Source organism: Sebastes umbrosus, chromosome 17 (genome assembly GCF_015220745.1).
Source record: "Sebastes umbrosus isolate fSebUmb1 chromosome 17, fSebUmb1.pri, whole genome shotgun sequence".
In the NCBI taxonomy this organism is placed as follows: domain Eukaryota; kingdom Metazoa; phylum Chordata; class Actinopteri; order Perciformes; family Sebastidae; genus Sebastes; species Sebastes umbrosus.
Window position 1 is genome coordinate 13,484,241 of NC_051285.1, and position 17,682 is coordinate 13,501,922.

The following is a 17,682-nucleotide window of genomic DNA, read 5'->3' on the forward strand; positions in this document are numbered from 1 at the left end:
GTCCGTTTCTCTGTTTTCTTGACAGACTCCAGTGATTGGGCGCCGGTTCGATGAGCTCCAGGGTTCAGGGGGTAGAGAAGGGAAGGCCAGAGCCATGGCTGTAACCCGCAGTACTTCTTCCACCTCCTCTGGATCCAACTCCAACACCATCCTGGTGCCCGTCAGCTGGAGGCGACCTCAATCCTCTCAGGTAGAGTTAGACACTTCCACTAAGGTATCGCCACCTCAGCATTTTTAGATCTGTCACAGCTTATGTACATTTCTTTACGTAGCTCTAACTGGAAGTGTTTGGTGTGTCATCTCAATGTTGCTTGATATTGTAACACTAGTAACATGCTAATATCATGGGAGCACTGGGCTAAACTGATTTATTGGTTATTTAAACATCTGAAGCAGTTAAAAACGAACAAGCTAAAAAAGAGGAGAGTTTATGTCCGTTCCCTCTTTATACTAATACTCTTTTATTTCTTCCTGTCTTTCTCCCACATACAGAAAAGAACCAGAGAGAAGCTGGTGAACGTTTTGTCTCTTTGTGGACAAGAAGTTGGACTCACCAAGAACCCATCTGTAAGCTACCTCCCGTCTCTTGTTTACAATTCTCTCCCTGTCCTGTCTGCTTGTTTTACAGTCTACAAAAATCTACAAAAGGGCAGAAGTCTCTTTTGTTTTAGGCAAATTGTGTTCTTTTTTTTTAAAAGTCAAGCTTTTGAAATGATTAACCTCAACATGGTCTTCCAATCTTTCCAGATATTCAAGGAGAATAATACCTCTATTGTTCGTTAGGAAGTTGTTTGTTTTCATGTTAACTGTACTACAGTACACTAAAGGGTTAACCCTTCGGGGTCTTCAGCCCTACGACGGTGGTTCACTTCTTACTGGGGTAGATCGCCATGGTAACTGATGCTGAACACCTATCCTGCTCCGGAGCAGGTTATGTTTGAGATAAGAGCTCAACTCGTATGAAAGCACCGCCTTCTGACCAATCAGAGCTCGGTGTGTGGATCGTAAGATAATATTACACAAATATGAAGAAGTTAAAGTCATAATCCAGGCTAAAAGCAACACAGTTTATACTGAAAAATGCAGAATGGACAGCTGGCATATGAAAGTAAGTCTGCTTACCGCTTTGAATTATGTTCTTATATTTATTTTTTATTTACTCCCAAGTCTGTTTCACACCGCCGGGGTCGGGAACACAGATGAAAGAAGGCTGAAAGTGTCATACACGCCACAATTTCCCTAAAGGGAATAATAATGTATCCACTCATTTTCTATTTTATTCTATAAACAACATGTTAATTTAACAGAATACACAAAGTAATTATATTGAGATCAACTCTGCTCTAGATGGATCAGTGATATTATAAGTCTGTTAAGTTAAGCATTCACACATCGGTAATTTTTTTCTTTTGCCAGCTGTCCTTCCTGTATTTGGCAGCTTCAACTGTGTTACGTTTAGTCTGGATTATGTGTTTAACTTCTTCATATTTGTGTAATATTATAGTTTGCTCTCTGTTTGCAAAATATGCCGCTCTGCTGACAGTAGACTTGTGATTGGTCAGATGCTGCAAACACCGCGCCTTGTTTATGTGAACGCAGTCATAGCCAGATTGAGAAACCCTGGGTTGACTTACCGAGTTGATAACCACCATCGTAGGCCCGTTTAGCGGTATCGCGGTTGTGAGGTTAAGCCAGATAACCAGAGGATACCCTGGGTATGTTGAACTCGCTTCGTAGTACAGGCCTCAGCATGTCTGTGACGAGTGTAAATACCTTTTTTTGTTCCTTCTCGTCAGGTGATCTTCTCATCGTGTGGCGACTTGGACATGATGGAGGTGCGGGAGAGTGGCGTGTCATCAGAGGAGGGCGGAACCAGAGACGACACGCTAGACGACACCGCCAGCGAGCAGCAGTTCAGGGTTTTCCGAGACTTTGACTTCCTGGACGTGGAGCTGGAGGACGGAGAGGTGAGATTCATATTTCACTGATGGTAGTATCTGTCTCTTTCCTTCACTTTTACCTTTAAATGCACGTTTCATTTTATCCGTCTGTCTTTCTTTAACATCAATATATTTGAAATGTATTTTCCCTGTCCCTCCTCCTTGTCTCTCTCTCTGTCTAACTCTGTGTCTCTCTCTCTTCCCCTCGCTGCCCAGGAGCTCCAGGTAAGGTCTCTCACACTGAGCACTTACATTAGCTTTTTCTCAGCGCTGTGGTGTTGCTGGCTCCTTTGTTTCCCACTGAACCAAACAAAAGGATGATTGTGCTTCATTTGGCTCTCACAGCTTGGTTGCAGAACTACATTTCTGACCTTGTTGCTATTTGTCATAATGGAGATATTGTATGTCTTTATTGGGGAAATGATTATCATATTGAATGCAAACAGCCTTCCCAGCATATTTCCATGCCATGAATAACATTTTGCATCTTTTGCTTGTCATCAGACGCTCATGTTTTCATCAAAATGTTCCCACAGCAGTGAAATTCACTGCTACCACCCGCTCTGCCCCTTGTCTTCCAATGTGTGTGTTTTATCTAGGGCGAGACCGTCGATAACTTTAATTGGGGCGTGCGTCGGCGCTCCCTGGACAGCACGGAGCTGGGCGACATGTTGGAGGAGAGCCAGCACTCGGGCAGCACCCCCAGTCTGGGTCACGAGGACCCCCACGATTCAGACGAGTCCTCGGAGGAAGAGGAGTCTTCAACCAGCCAAAGCCTCTCTCACTCTCAGCTCGTGCGTAGCTTTAACTGTTGGATCAATGCAACATTAATGTCCACTGAAGCCTGAAAAACTTTATTGTCTGTTATTGCAATGACGCAATTTGACAGAATAAGTCGATCAAAATGATAGATGTCCCCTGGTTTGCCTTCCTGTTCCAGACTAACCCTTCTCCATCGGAGGAAACCAACCACACTGATTCTCTGTCTACGTCTTACGACACATCTGCCGACCAACAATCTCTCAATGCCACCACACCAGGCCAGGGAGCGCTCCATGATTTTCATGGAGGCCTACATGTGAGGAATAATACACATATACATACATTCTGTACTTATCAGGGTTTGCGATTAATCGCGATTAACTATTGACAGACATGCGATTAATCACGATTAAGTATTTCAATTGATTGACAGCCCTAATACTTACAGTATGTATTTGTACGGATGCATTTGTTATCCTCAGGAAACCGTAATATCTTTGTCTCCTCAGGGGAGGGTGTGCGGGGAGGACGAGGACACTCAGGCCCAGGATGACGAGCTGTCGCTGAGCATCAACGAGCTCGCTCACGGCTCAGACTGCGGCGAGAGCTTCACCCTGGAGTTGCCGGGGCAACCTCTGGATCATCCGTCAAATCTGGACCACAGCCTCAACGCAGACTACTGCCAGCCGCCGCTGGACTTTCTAGACCCCAACTGTCTGCCCAGGTGAATGTGACAGACAGCAGTAACAATATGGGATATTGTTTCACTGGAACTTTTTTATCAGCCGGCAGATTGACTGACAATGGGACTAAACCTCGGGTTAAGCTGCAGTCTAAGCGCTTATTATAATCTGTCACAACCAGAATGCTTGTGCATACAACACTGGGACAGATCAGGTCATTTATTATAAGCTGTCATTCACAATGAAGTGTGCTGTAAATACTTTTCTCAGACATCCAATTTGCATGCATTCTCATTCTCATATATGCAAACACCCAGTTAAAATAATGATAACGCTTTGTGAAAATACTTTAAACCTTGTCTAAGTAACTAAATCACTAATATATTAGTGTTGCATCCCTACATGCTGTGTATGTTATATCCCTGCTAGTTAGATTCAGTGTGTTTTGCATTTTTTGTCCTAATTTTCCAGACATTTTCTCTAATATTAAATCATTTCTGTTAAATTATTCCTGTTAGAGGATTTCTATTAATCCTGCGGTGCCCCTTGTAACCCGTACATTAGGCTAGCTTTAAAAAAACGCTAATCATTTTTAGCCAAATACCACACGAACAGAGGCAATCACATTATCCAACTCATATAATCCCATGAGGTAGCTGGGCACTTGATTTTGACATAAAACCTTTTTAGGGGGAAAGGTATCAAAACCTTTTTTTTCTTTGTACCCCCATATCTTTCCCATTTCCATGGCGACAGCTTACGTGATGATGTAGATGACTTGGAAGACCTTGGTTTTCCTCCTCCCCCCTCTCCATTTTTCTCCGCCATCTTGGCAGCCTTCCAACCCACAGTGTGTGACGACGCTGAGGACGCGTGGCGTTGTCACATCAACCAGCTTGTGACCGACTCAGACGGGTCCTGTGCCGTCCACACTTTTCAAGTCTTTTCATCTCTCTTTAAGGTAAATCATTTATTCCTTCATGTTTTTGTTTCTCTGTTATTAACTATGATGCTCTTTGTTTTATTCAAGCAAACTCTCACACCCAGCAGGATTTACATGCATGTATGTGCAACAATACAATAATTCGTCAAACTTGCTTTCTTTCCCAGAACATCCAGGGTAAATTCTGCGTCCTGACCACCGATGTTGCCACTTACCTGGGAGAGGGCTTAAGGGGCATCGGATCAAAGTTCCTCAGGTCCTCACAGATGCTAACTACATGCTCAGATTGTCCCACAATCTACATTGATGCCGACACGGTGAGTGTTACTTGCAGACATAACTGACTCGCCGTTGATTACAGCATGTCGCTTGGATCAGCGCATGGTAGTCTGCAAACTATAGCTGCGTATTGGCAAGAATCTAGGGAACAGATTCAATATATTTCACTCATTCAAAAGAGTCTCAGCTTTCCAGCAATACCCAATTTATGCAATTCTAAGACTGTTTAGGGACCCCCGTATGCAGATATATTCAAACACACCATTTTAGAATAGGCAAAAATAACACATTGGTACTGCATGCAAAAAGTTGCATTGTTTTGGCCCAAAACTGCATGTGATTATCATAAAGTGGGCATGTCTGTAAAGGGGAGACTCGTGGGTACCCATAGAACCCATTTTCATTCACATATCTTGAGAATGAGGTCAAGGGACCCCTTCGAAAATGGCCATGCCAGTTTTTCCAAGCCAAAATTTAGCCCAACTTTGGAGCGTTATTTAACCTCCTTCTCTACAAGCAAGTATGACATGGTTGGTACCAATGGGTTCTTTAGGTTTTTTATAGTTTCATATGATACCAGTATCTTCACTCTTCACTTTAAAACTGAGCCCGCTACAACCTATGAAAGATGAAATAGCGCCCGGGTCCGCAGGCGGCCCGTCGGATTTTTAAGAGGTTGATTCAAAATCGATACCGAGTTTTGGAGAATCACTACAGTATCGCAAAACATAATATCGCGATACTCATGTGTATCGATATTTTCTTACACCCCTACTGCAAAACAGTGCGAAATGGGTATTTGTCTAATGTAGTCTAATGCATTGAACTCATTTGTTTCCAGGTCATGTCCTATGGTCTCCTTGAAAAGATGAAGTTCAGTGCGCTGGAGCTGCAGGAGTACCTGGACACCTACAACACCAGAGAGGACTCCGCTGTATCGGTAACTTAACCTCTATTGATATATTAACCTCTATTATATATTGATATATACCTATTGATAAAATGTGTGACGACCTCACAACATATTCACCGTCCCTTCTCTTCCCCCACTCTTGTCACCTTACGTTTTTTTCCCTTTAGTGGCTGAGGAACTGTAAGGACACATTTCCCAGGTGCTCCGGTGACAGTGTGGTTGCCTGCCAGCCTGGAGACTCAGAGGAGAAGGTACACGGCAACTTGTTTACAAGTTATTTACAGGCAAATACGCTCAACGTATGGGTCACTTCTGCATCTGTGCTTTGTATTTCTGTTTCTCTTTGCTCCTCTGTGATATTGTCACACTGCTCTCTTTGCATGTTTGCTGTGTGTTCTCTAGTTTCTCCTCTTGACTTTTATTCCCCCTAGCCACCAAGCACTAAATGAAACGTAAAGCTGCTGGGTTTTACACACTGTTGACTAATTCTCGGTAGCTTGACTGTAAATAGTCATGTTTATACTGTGCTGTGCATGTGTTTGATTGACGCTCTGTCTTCCTCTCACCTCACTCTGACGCCCTAACATGCTCTCTCGCTGTCTAGCAAATGGAGTCTCTTGCAGTAAGTTCTCTTACTTCACTTCACTGCCTCTTAAATAAACTGCTTGATTTACTTTGCACAAGACAATCAGCTAGCCATGTTGTGTGTTTGTATTCCTTTGCATGTGTGTGTGTGTGTGTATATATATGTGGTGTGTGTGACGGTTTCATTGTTACTGTGTGTGTTCTCTGCTACTGATGAATCTGACCCTGTTTCTTCTTTAATGTTTTCCAGCAACTGGAGCTTTGCCAGAGGCTCTACAAGCTGCACTTCCAGCTTCTCCTCCTGTTCCAGTCCTACTGCTCGCTCATTGGTCAAGTTCATGCCATAAGCTCTGTGCCTGAGGTGAGCCAAGTCATAGATCATAAAGGCAGCATTTACAGTCTATATACATACTGTTCAGGCTGCTTAGTATTGTAGACAAGGTGCCAGCTTACAGCAACATGGAGTGGGCCCTAAAGGTAAATCAAAATCGACAAAGTAAAACTGCCAAGGCAGCAGCTCACTGGTTGTAAACAAAACAGAAACATACTATTCCTCAAAATAGAAACAAACAAAAAGGAAAATGTACTCAAAACCCACCAGCTATACGGCAGAATCATCTCTCATTTAACTTGTTCAATATACTACACACTCCATGCTAGCCCCTTCACGGAGGAGACAAGTGCATTCTTTTCATACCGTCGGTGATTTTGTTCCTGTGCTCTGCACAGAGCTGACACCCGCCCGCCTGCCCGCTCTCATCCCCAGCTCTGAAGCTCTTTGTGCTGCCGTTGCCTGGCAAAGGCAGCGGTGTTGGCGGCACGGAGGTCCCCACGGGAACCGCCGATAGACAATAACCTTTTTGTGTTAATAAAATGTACCCAAATTCACAAATAAGTAGGATATTACTACTGACATTCTTGTAATATTACATCGCAACGGCTGGTCTGCTGTATTAGCCATGTGTTTACTACGCGTTTAGTTGCAAATAAAGCGGGGAAGTGAGATCCGATCACAAGTGGCCACTCGAGACGCATGTGGAGACGCATTCTAATGCCAGGTGTGAACTTTAAAGCTGTCCACTTGTGATTGGATCACCCAAGACATGTTTTAATGCCAGGTCTGAACAGATCCTATGAGATAGAAGTATGCTCTTCCAACACTTCTTTTAAAATTGAACATATACTGAATGTGAATCTTGAGTATTGAATCAAATGATGTAAACGTTCCTTCTATGATGACTTAAAAGCTCACACACACACACACACACACTGAACCACCATCTGTTTCCCTCCCACGTCGTAGCTTCTGAACATGTCTCGAGAGCTCACCGGTCTGAAGACCAGCCTGCAGGCAGCAGAGGCAGCGGTAGCCAGCGACCTGGAGCACAAACACTTGGCCCACACTCACGCGCACGCCACCCAGGTGGCGGCCATGGTCGTGCCCAGCTTCCCCACCTCAGAGGCGGCGGTGCAGGCCATACTGGAGTGCCTTAAGAACCATGAGTTCACCAAAGCTGTGCGCTACATCACGGAGTGCAGGTGAGAAAATTAAAAAATCCTGCATCAGATGACATCAACATCCCATAGTTTGTGCTTATATTTAATATCCTTAAATATGGATATGTTTATGTCCCAGTATCACAATTACTTGGAGTAGGAAAGAGTCTGAAACATCAGTTAGAAATATAGTGAAAACTATTGTTTTCAGCAGTAGCAGTACTTTTGCACTCAATCCATCCCACGTATTCAGTAGTATAAAAAACTATCGGATACATTACGTGTTAAAACCTTTAAAATAAACAGTTGCTTTATATAGCTGCAACACTGATTATTGGAAATGAATCAAAACCAATGTATGATTCTTACCCAACATACATCAACATGACTTCACCACCTCATTTTACTCTCCCCTTCAAAACGCAGCATCCACAAAATGACCTCCTGAACACACTCATACGTCCAAACACAACGTACACACATGGCACACTGCTATCACGCCTTCTCTTTGATCTCGTTTTCAGGAGACAGTGGCCCCACGGCGTGTTTGGCGGCAGCTCGGAGACCGAGGTCCAGACGCTGCTCAACGTCTACTTCCGCCACCAGACGCTGGGCCAGACGGGCACCATCGCCTTGGTCGGTTCCCGCCAGGACCTCAGCCTGATCTGCTCCAAGCTGCTGGAGCTCAACGGGGAGATCCGCGACATGATCCGCCGCGCCCAGGGTTACCGGGTCGTCACAACCTACCTCCCCGACTCCAGCGCCTCCGGGACGAGCCTCTGACAGGAGCTCAGGAGTCCCCCTCCCCCTCCTTCACCGCCCTTACCTCCCCCCTCGCTGTACCCGCTGACCCTCCCGAAACCATCTCCACATCCCTTCTCATCTCAGCTGGCTCTCACGGAGGAGGCCCAGCACCCACACACCTGGCCTCTGCCTCCTCCGCTGTATCTGCTGCCCCGGCTGCACAGCTCCAGACAGATACCTGCCTACCCCGCCGTCCAACACCAGAACCATTTTTAGACCCAAACCTTTCTCTGCTCTCCTCATCCTCATCCAACGTAGACTCTGATTCCTCTTTATTTGATTTCCCCAAACCCCCGGACCTGTTCTCATCGCCTAGCTGCTCAAACACACAGAATTTTACACTGCCGCACACACGAGAGCCGAGGAGGAGTCGCCTCGATGAGAACCCTAACCTTTATTATCCTCTCAGAGGACATTCATCATTCAACATGCTCCCGACTGTAGCCTCAGAACCCGCCTTGCTCACACACTCGGACACAAACCCATCTCCCATTCCCATTACGGGTTCACACCTCCCCCATTTCCCCCGCTCTCCGTACAAACACTCAAGACCATCCCCGAACCATGACACAGTGTTAACCCATGGCCCTGCCCCATCTTCATCCCTCCTGCCTCCCCCACCACCCCCTCCCCCTCCCTGTCCCACCGGCCCAGGAGAGGCCGCAGCATGGGGTTGTTGTTGCTCCCTCGGCGGAGCTGCTACGCCCCTGTCTCGCTACCTTGGGAAGGTGGGGCACGCCGCCCTGCCCCTATTGAAAGTAGGGGGGCTCCTGAATGCCGAACCGTCAGACGTCCAGACCTAAGACGTAAACTTACAATACCAGAGGACCTAAAGAGCTTCTACGAATCCAAATGCCTGAAACGGACCTTTGTATCTGAAAAAGGAGAAGATAACATCCCAGAGATACTTGCAGATTTTACACTTTGAGAACACTGAATCATGTCCCAGACACAATGGGATACATCGCTAGACTACTACAAACTGCTGCCTGCTGATAAAGACGACCCGATGTGATTCTATCCGAGCGCTAACTTCGCTTTGTAAAATTGATGTGCTCTTAGTTTAAGTCCCGCTTGACGGTCATCCTTAAATCTATTCTGCACTTGTGGACCTGTGAAAGCTCTTAGCTCGGATCTCTTACTCGCTTGCCAGAGGAACTCAAGACCTGATTGAACTTGATTGACTGTCGCTGCCTCCGTCAGGAAGGTTCGCTGGTAGTATCACCCGAGACAGTGAGGAAACTACCCGAGACAGTATACATAACATCGCCGGTAGAGTTTTCACTATTGCACTAAATGGAACTTTTGGTAGTTTTTAAAAAGATGTTACAGAAAGGAGGTTTCTGTTTGTTTCGTTACTGTGAGAGAAAAAAAGGCTGTCACTTTTCACCGAGAAGGAAAAGCCAAAAGCTGGATGAACTCTTTCTCTCCTGTCGTGTCTACTGTTTTGAGACCTCCTTTGGAGGGAAATTGTGCAATGCATGACCCAGTTGAATGCTTTCTACTGTACTAGTGTCCCTTTTTGCTCCCTGAAAAGTCTGACCTCTCCAGACTGACTGAAAGACTGATCGACAAAGAGCGGATGCAGAATATTCAAGCGTTTATTCCTCATGCTGCCCTTGCTCTGTTTATATTCTGTATCAGTGAACCAGCTTTGTCTCCTGACTACTGTCGTGAACATTGGTAGACTAATCATGCAATTAGCTGTGCACTCCTCTGTGGCGAGTTGTAGCATCATTAGTGAGTGTACGCACTGTATATTCCTCACTGTCCTACACTGTTGACCTTATGTGTTCACATGCCAAGAGGATGGTGCATGTACACACTCAAAATATTTTTGTCCTTCTGTCTGTATACTAGTTATGGGCACACAACCATTGTAGCATATGTTTGTGTGTGGTTTGTAGTTACCTTACACGTAAGGGAAATGCTGACATTCAGCACTCATTGTTGACGTTGAAAACAAAAACCCCCGTGCTACTACTGAAGTCCAGCACTTCCCGTTGTCAGCCCTTTTTGTGACTCCCCCTCGTTCCCTCTACTTGCTGTACAAATATCTTTTCCTATTTATATCCGATCAGCTATAAATCACTCATTTGACTTGAGGTTTTATATTGATGTTTGTCCTCTCCAATCAAACTGCCATGCATGCATCTTCTGTGTACTGTATGGAGTGTTTGAAATATTTATTAACAAAAATCATATTTTATCTGAAAGATATGTTTGTATGAGGTACAAAAGGGAGCTTTAAGCTCATGCGGGTATGTTTTTTTTTTTTTTTTCTTTTTCCTGTGTGTGGAAGAACGTGTGTGTGCATGCCAAACAAGAAATTGCACATTTTTAAAGCTTTTTAGATGAAGACTGTAGTTGTTTTTTTTCACCTTGTAAATACTTTTACAGCCTTTGTGAAGTTGTTTTGAGTTGATGCTCTGTACAAGTCGGTGTCAAAGTAAAAGACATATCAAATTATTTCTTTGTGCATTTCACTTAAAACCCTCCTCCTCACACTTTTTAGATTGCAATTTAACATTAACATACCGTCTCTTGCTTTTTATTGACACTACAGTACTGCACATTGTTTGTGCTTAATTCTTTAAGAGCATTTAGTATTTGTTTTGTATATTATGCGGTTGTGTGCATTCAAGCAGCATGAGTCAAACCAAACTGAACTGTTAGAGCTCCAAAATAGACCGTGCCAAGCTATAAAAATCTATTCAAAATAATCTACAAGAATTTCTCAACTTTTGACATGCAGCATGTTTATTTCATAAACTTTATTTTCTTACAGAAATAGTTAAGTTAAGCTCCAGGATTGATGAAGGTAAACAAAGACAGCCCTTTTTGAGAAGTTGCTTCAAATAAACAACCAAGACAGAGATTCATCTACTCGCTGGTAGGAGAATATATGAGTCTCTTCAAGTCGTCGTTACTGGAGGCAACTTCCATTTGTGACGTGTTCGGGTACTAGACGTCTGCTGAGGAACGGGAGATTCCAGACCAGAGCGACCAGGGCTCAGACGATGTATTTGAAGCTGTAGGTGGCGTCGCATGACAGCCTCATGCCCTTGCAGCGACAACACAGGTCCTGGCGGTGAGGCCTCTTCATGTTAATGTGCCTCTGCTTCTTCTCACAGCTGCAGCAGGTCTGAGAGCAGCCCTGAGACAGAGTGAATGGAAGAAGCAAGAGAAGAGCAAGCAGTCAGAAGGACGCTACAGTTGAAGAAGCTGAAAACACCTTAGAGAGACTTGATTCACATTTCCTCTTGGAGCAAGACAAGTAAATGTACCTTGCAGAGGATGGACTCCACTCTGTAGGGGTTAAACCCCACCTGACACTTCCGGCAGAGCTGCTTGTAGTACACCTGACATTGAATAAATTAAAAATAATTAATCTGAATTATTATTATTAAAAAACAAACATGACTAAGAGCATGCTAAACCAACAACAAACCACTTACCTTACTGGTTCCAGAGATGCACCAAACATAAGCACTCTCCCACCGGACGTTGCACTTTTTGCAGTGGAAAAAGCCATACCTCTGCTCCAGGAACTGTGGTAAAAGCACATTTAAATTTTCAGAGATCATTTGTGCACAAACACTGCAAACAATTATGTTGTGATGAAGGCGGGTCTATCTACTGTATATGGTATACTGAATTAAACTCTCAGAGTCAAAGCGAGACCACCAACTGAGACAACGGGGCTTACTGTGTGTTAACTTGTGTTTGTTCTTATATGAACATAAAGAAATGGAAGAAAATGGAAATAAAGGAGTATGTAACGTAAATCTTAAAAAATTTTAAAAATAAGAATATAAGAAACATGTACAGATATTTGCATTATGACGTGCAATATATATCATAACCACAGTGCAAATAAGTAAATACAAAATGCTGAGTGGGATATATTAAGTGTGTTAAAAATAAATGCCACAATGGCACAATTAAGAATCTTTCTTGAAATGTACAGTATAAATGCAGTATTAGTGACACTGCCTTTTATGAAATCTATCCATTAATTTCTTGCACTGCAATTTTTATTCTTCCATGTATTCAGTTTTCAATTGTAGATTATTTTGAGCTCCCATTTTAATTCAACCTACTTCAATCTTATTTATGTGTCATTTTGTACCAGTTTGTTTCTTTTATATCTTGTCTTAAAAGGTCTTACTGATAACATATTTATGTAGACATATATTCTTTTTTTTTTTTTTTAAATTAGACATCTACAGAGCGTTTAGAAAGGTGCCGAATAAAAAAAGTATTTTCTTGACTGAATTAATCATTTCAAAAAGTTTGACGGATCAAAAACTAATGTTTTGCTCATCTCTGTGGAAGAGCCAATAGTAAAACGACGTTGGTATCACGTGGTATCTCTGGGAACGTCATTTACAGTGGAAAAAAAAATAATAAATGGCTGAGATTTACAGTAAACGACTTATTGTGAAGTAAATGCAATGGATTGAGGGAGGGAGAATGTGACATCTAGTGGCTGAATGTGATTATCAATAGCACCTTTAATGCCCTTTTTATGTCTTATTTTAAACACTTTGAATTGCCTTGTTGGTGAAAAGTGATTTAAAAAAAAAAAAAGAACCTTAAAAAGAAATATGTTTGGAAACATGCGCCACTAGAGCACAGAACAAGCTACAAGGGCCTATATGTGGGTCTTTATTATTGGATCTGGACACTAGTGATGTGTTGGTCGCGAACGAGTCGGCTCTTTGAGCCGGCTCTTTTAAGTGAACGATAAGAGCCGGCTCCAATCTGAGAGCCGTTTTTTTTTTAATTTATTTTTTTATTATTAATTCAAGGCAGAATGATAGGACAATTTTCTCTGCGCCACGGGCACTCCATGCACTGACTGTGACTGAATGTTGTGTTAATGACGTCCGTGCGACCAATCAGGTTATGACAGACAAGGATCATACCATCAACCAGGGAGGGGCGGGGGTACACGGGGCGCGCTGGCGGTCTACAGGTACAGAGCAGGAGGAAGAGGAGGAGAGAAAGAGAGAGAGGAGTGCGGTGCGCAAATAGCAGATAAGATGAGTGACAGTCGGAAACGAAGCAGCATGTAAAATTATGATATTCTGAAAATTATAGGGTTTAGTATAATAATATTGAATGATTTAAGTGATATATCTGCACACATACTAATCATAGGTCAAAACAGCTAAAGCTAAATTTGGCTGAACTATAAAAAGGCAAAAGTGGTAAAACGAAGAGCCGTTCGGGAGCCAAAAGAGCCGGCTCTTCTTGGTGAGCTGAGCTCAAAAGATCTGGCTCACTAAAAAGAGCCGAAACTCCCATCACTACTGGACACCCTGCATGTCCTGAAAAGGATTTATTTTAAGACCTTCATTATTTCAGTGTTCCTATAATTGTGAATCCAAAAGGGGAGTTCCTGACATGAGAAGCCCCACCTGAAAGTTGGAGCCCTTTGTAGACTTGTTGAAAGTGGTCTTGAAGTCCTTCACTGTGTCCTCCTCCTCAGCTTCCTCCTCCTCCTCCTCCTCCTCACTGTGATCCGTCTCATCATCATCCCTGTCAGACTCGGCTTGTTCGGCTTCTTGTTCAGCTTCTCCTTCACTTCCATCCTCATGGCAGAGTTTCTTCATGAAGAGCCTGCGGTCAAACACCGGCGAGTAGATGGAAACTGGCCTCAGGAAGCGCAGCTGGCTCACCACCGACGTGTTGTCCTTCTCCGGGGACTTCGAGGACACTTTCTGTTGGTCGCAGTCCGAGCAGAAGAGCGTTTTGGGACCCAGCGAGCACTGCACGACTTTATCCACTTTGGCGTTGACCTGCACGCCGCACTCTCTGGTGTTGGCTCTCTTCAGAGGAGGAAGATGAGGTAAAGCTGGGCTGACCTGGGCCAGGATGATGGCCCTGCAGAGCTCCAGGTAGTTGAGACCCTGGGGGGTCATGTTGAGGCCCTGGGGGGTCATGAAGCGGCCCTCTCTCTTTCCCCAGCCGCCCTCAGAGCACACATTGTGGGGTGGAAACGTGGACAGGAAGCCCTCCATCCTGGAGCCAGCAAACCCTTCCTAGTAGTTCCTGCTGGGATTTAAGCAGGTTGCTTTCTTGTTGCACTAATTGGTTGATTGAGAACAGGGCTGTGGTCCTCTCATTTAGCTGCACATATACACACACATATTTAGGATTATTCAGCTACAGGCTTACAGGGTTATATTTTTAACTATATCACTATGAACCTTCCACAGTTGATTACTTACATTAAGGCAATTCATTTTTGTATTAGGGGGAATTAGCCTATAATGTGGGACATTTTTTTGCATTTCAGATTTCTGGAATATATTGTGATATATAATAATAATAATAATACATTTATTTATATAGCACTTCTCAAAACAGATGTTGCAAAGTGCTTCACAAGACAATAAAAGCAGATAAATAGAGTCAAAGAGATGGTAACTGTTAAAACAGAACATCAGACAATAAAAGCAGATAGAGTAAAACAAATATGGTAACTGCTAAAACAGAACATCACAGAACATATCAATAATAACAGAAGTGGTAAAATGGTAGGACAAGTTGATAAAACAAATATACAGTATATATACACAAATGTGTATAAATGTACACATGAGTCAAGAAACGGATGTATACATACATATATTTATACCCTTCTACTTATAGGAATGCTATCCTAAAAAAAAATGTGTTTTCAAAAGTTTTTTAAAAGTGGATACGGAGTTGGATGATCGTATCTCTATAGGAAGTGCAATCCAGAGTTTTGAAGCCCTGACAGCAAAAGCCTGATCACCTCTTGACACAAAATTGGACCTGGGAACAGCAAGAAGTAGCTGATCAGATGATCTCAGACCACGTACAGGCGTATAAAGGTGTTAAGAGATCCATTATGTATTCTGGGGTCAGACCAAGTTGTGCTTCAAAAGTGAGTAATACAATTTTAAAATGTATTCTAAATTGTAGGGGAAGCCAGTGCACTGATGCCAAGACTGGTGTAATGTGCTTCCTTTTATTAAGGCCCATTAGAAACCTGGCAGCAGAATTCTGAACCAGTTGTAGTCGTGAAAGTTGCTTCTGACTGAGGCACGAATACAAGGAGTTACAGTAATCAAGTCTGGAAAAAATGAAAGCATGTATGACTTTCTATATGAAGCCAATACATTAAATCCAAACCAAGTACCACTCCAAAATCCCCAGGATGTGTCTTAATCAAACCAAAAAAAAAGAAAATGTAGATATCACACTAATAAAAGAAATGGTAGACATATCAGTACTCTAATGCCAAGTTTTCGCAGACAAATCTTGATTTTTCTAATGTGGGACAGTCATGCTTTAGATTTAAGGGGTGCAAATCTGAAACATTATATTGGAGCTCCCCCTATAGCTCATATTGACCAGAGACCCATCACAGAAAGAGAAGAAAGCTGCTGATCTTTGAGATATGTATTCCTTTTAGTTTGCTGTTCTGTAAACTAGTATGGTATAAGACCTTTTTAGTGGCTTAAAACTATCTAGATTTCTCAGGAGAATCAGGGAAATCAACAATTAGCTCCGTAAAATCAAAGTAAATGCACCTATAGAGTACAAGAGGAACAGATGTTCTTACATGGAAACCTGGCATATGAATGAATAGGTTAGCAGGGAAAGGAAAGGAGGGGGAAATGAAAGCAGCATCTGAGAAAAGGCTGCATGAATAGAGGCACACTGACTTGATTAAATAGCCTTTAATAGGCAAGGACACCTTTATAATATGAATAGCACTATTGAAAGGATTGTAAATATAGTTTAGCCTACTCAGGAAGAAACATGAATGTCACCCTAATGAGAGCATTATGTTTATTGTGTCATTTATGAGATCATTTCCGCACAAAAACAAAACCTCATTTGAAACAGTCAGTATGCTGCGTTCAAGTGCTGTCGGAATACTCAATATTAGAGCGAATTAACCCACCAAGGCAGTTATAAGGAAACTGTCTAAAAAGGCACTTTATGATGCATGCTTCTTTAGCATCTTCTGTATATTATGTCCCCTATTTCAGTGTCTGTTTAACTTGTAGGATATAGTCTAACTGTTGCACATCATTAAGGCATTTTTTTCTTTATTTTGGGAGATAAATCAAAATAACTAATATTTTATTATTTTCAATTTTAAGATATCAAACTGTATTAAACTACAATTATCCACATTCTGAGCAGCATTGGGTAAACAAAACCAGCTTTACGTGCTATGAAACAACAACATTATGTTATATACTATACATATATACTATATTAATATTATATATATATATATATATAATATTTATATATATTAAATTGTCTGATTTTTGGTTGTTGTTTGTTGTTATTTTTCTCCTTCCTGTTTGTTTGTTTTTTTTCTTTTCTTTTTCTGTAGCTGCTTGCCAATTTTGTATTGATTAGTACATGGACATTTGTGATTATATTCTTTTACTCTATTGGTGATCTATCAATTTATAACCCCACCCTATATAATTATGCTTAAATACCAATACAAAATTGATCACAAAAAACAAACAAACTGTCCTATATGCTTTAGCTACTGTCCACTAAGTAAAATGTGTGATGGATGATCAATAATGTTAAAAAAAAAAATGTATATATTACACATATATACTATATTAATATTATATATATATAGTATTTATATATATTAAACTGTCTAATACGCTTTAGCTACTGTCCACTAAGTAAAATGTGTGATGGATGGTCAATAATGTAAAAAAATAATAAAAAATTATGTATATATTATACATATATACTATATTAATATTATATATATATATATAATATTTATATATATATATATGTATATATATATATTAAACGGTCTAATACGCTTTAGCTACTGTCCACTAAGTAAAATGCGTGATGGATAGTCAATAATATTAAAAAACCCCAACAAAATTATGTATTATACATATATATTATATTAATATTATATATATATATAATATTTATATATATATATATTAAACGGTCTAATACGCTTTAGCTACTGTCCACTAAATAAAATGTGTGATAGAAAAAAATGTTTAAAGAAAGGATAAATGATGTGCACTAAGTGAAAGGATACACACATGAAGTCTCTATAGGTGTCGCTGCGCACTCACTGATGGTTTGAACCCATGGGGCTCTGAATCTACACATATTGGCGCCATTTTGGAGCTAGGAGGGGGAAGAGAGCTGCAGAGAGGAGGAGAGGACACGATTGATCACAATTCACCGTTAACAGGTAAGAAATGAGCTCATACTATATAT

The 17,682-nt window shown here is 41.9% G+C and overlaps 3 protein-coding genes across 14 annotated transcripts in view; 2 read left to right on the forward strand and 1 right to left on the reverse strand.

Moving 5' to 3' along the window:
* fryb (furry homolog b (Drosophila)) overlaps positions 1-10,875 on the forward strand; it is a 73,902-nt gene extending 63,027 nt beyond the window's left edge. For 5 of the 11 annotated variants that reach the window (XM_037748832.1, XM_037748823.1, XM_037748827.1 and 2 more), the window contains exons 53-67: positions 26-190; positions 493-567; positions 1,797-1,967; positions 2,157-2,165; positions 2,540-2,734; positions 2,881-3,018; positions 3,212-3,426; positions 4,142-4,346; positions 4,496-4,645; positions 5,449-5,547; positions 5,688-5,771; positions 6,125-6,142; positions 6,356-6,466; positions 7,409-7,644; positions 8,127-10,875. In XM_037748832.1, coding sequence (XP_037604760.1) covers positions 26-190; positions 493-567; positions 1,797-1,967; positions 2,157-2,165; positions 2,540-2,734; positions 2,881-3,018; positions 3,212-3,426; positions 4,142-4,346; positions 4,496-4,645; positions 5,449-5,547; positions 5,688-5,771; positions 6,125-6,142; positions 6,356-6,466; positions 7,409-7,644; positions 8,127-8,385 — 2,130 coding nt within the window. In that variant the 3' untranslated portion in view covers positions 8,386-10,875. The remainder of the gene's footprint in view (positions 1-25; positions 191-492; positions 568-1,796; positions 1,968-2,156; positions 2,166-2,539; positions 2,735-2,880; positions 3,019-3,211; positions 3,427-4,141; positions 4,347-4,495; positions 4,646-5,448; positions 5,548-5,687; positions 5,772-6,124; positions 6,143-6,355; positions 6,467-7,408; positions 7,645-8,126) is intronic. The other 6 variants (XM_037748825.1, XM_037748828.1, XM_037748831.1 and 3 more) reach the window with 4 other exon arrangements.
* Positions 10,876-11,316: 441 nt separating this feature from the next.
* On the reverse strand, positions 11,317-14,502 carry zar1l (zygote arrest 1-like). The gene is made up of 4 exons (XM_037748837.1): positions 13,833-14,502; positions 11,865-11,957; positions 11,694-11,768; positions 11,317-11,563 (listed from the first exon to the last, which is right to left on the reverse strand). Exons 1-4 carry the CDS (start codon positions 14,433-14,435, stop codon positions 11,420-11,422), a joined length of 915 nt encoding a protein of 304 aa, XP_037604765.1. The 5' UTR covers positions 14,436-14,502; the 3' UTR covers positions 11,317-11,419.
* Positions 14,503-17,499: 2,997 nt separating this feature from the next.
* The window catches only part of pds5b (PDS5 cohesin associated factor B), a 39,870-nt gene continuing 39,687 nt past the window's right edge, over positions 17,500-17,682 (forward strand). For both annotated transcript variants that reach the window (XM_037748835.1, XM_037748836.1), the window contains exon 1: positions 17,500-17,656. The gene's annotated coding sequence lies outside the window, so the exon portion shown is untranslated. The remainder of the gene's footprint in view (positions 17,657-17,682) is intronic.

Bases quoted from the DNA above. Each gene is read 5' to 3' on its own strand.
- zar1l (XM_037748837.1), bottom strand. From the start codon at position 14,435: ATGGAGGGCTTCCTGTCCACGTTTCCACCCCACAATGTGTGCTCTGAG. The intron at 11,958-13,832 runs GTGGGGCTTCTC...CTTTTACCACAG, and splicing joins CAAAGGGCTCCAACTTTCAG to TTCCTGGAGCAGAGGTATGG. The intron at 11,564-11,693 runs GTACATTTACTT...ACTCTGTCTCAG, and splicing joins TGGAGTCCATCCTCTGCAAG to GGCTGCTCTCAGACCTGCTG.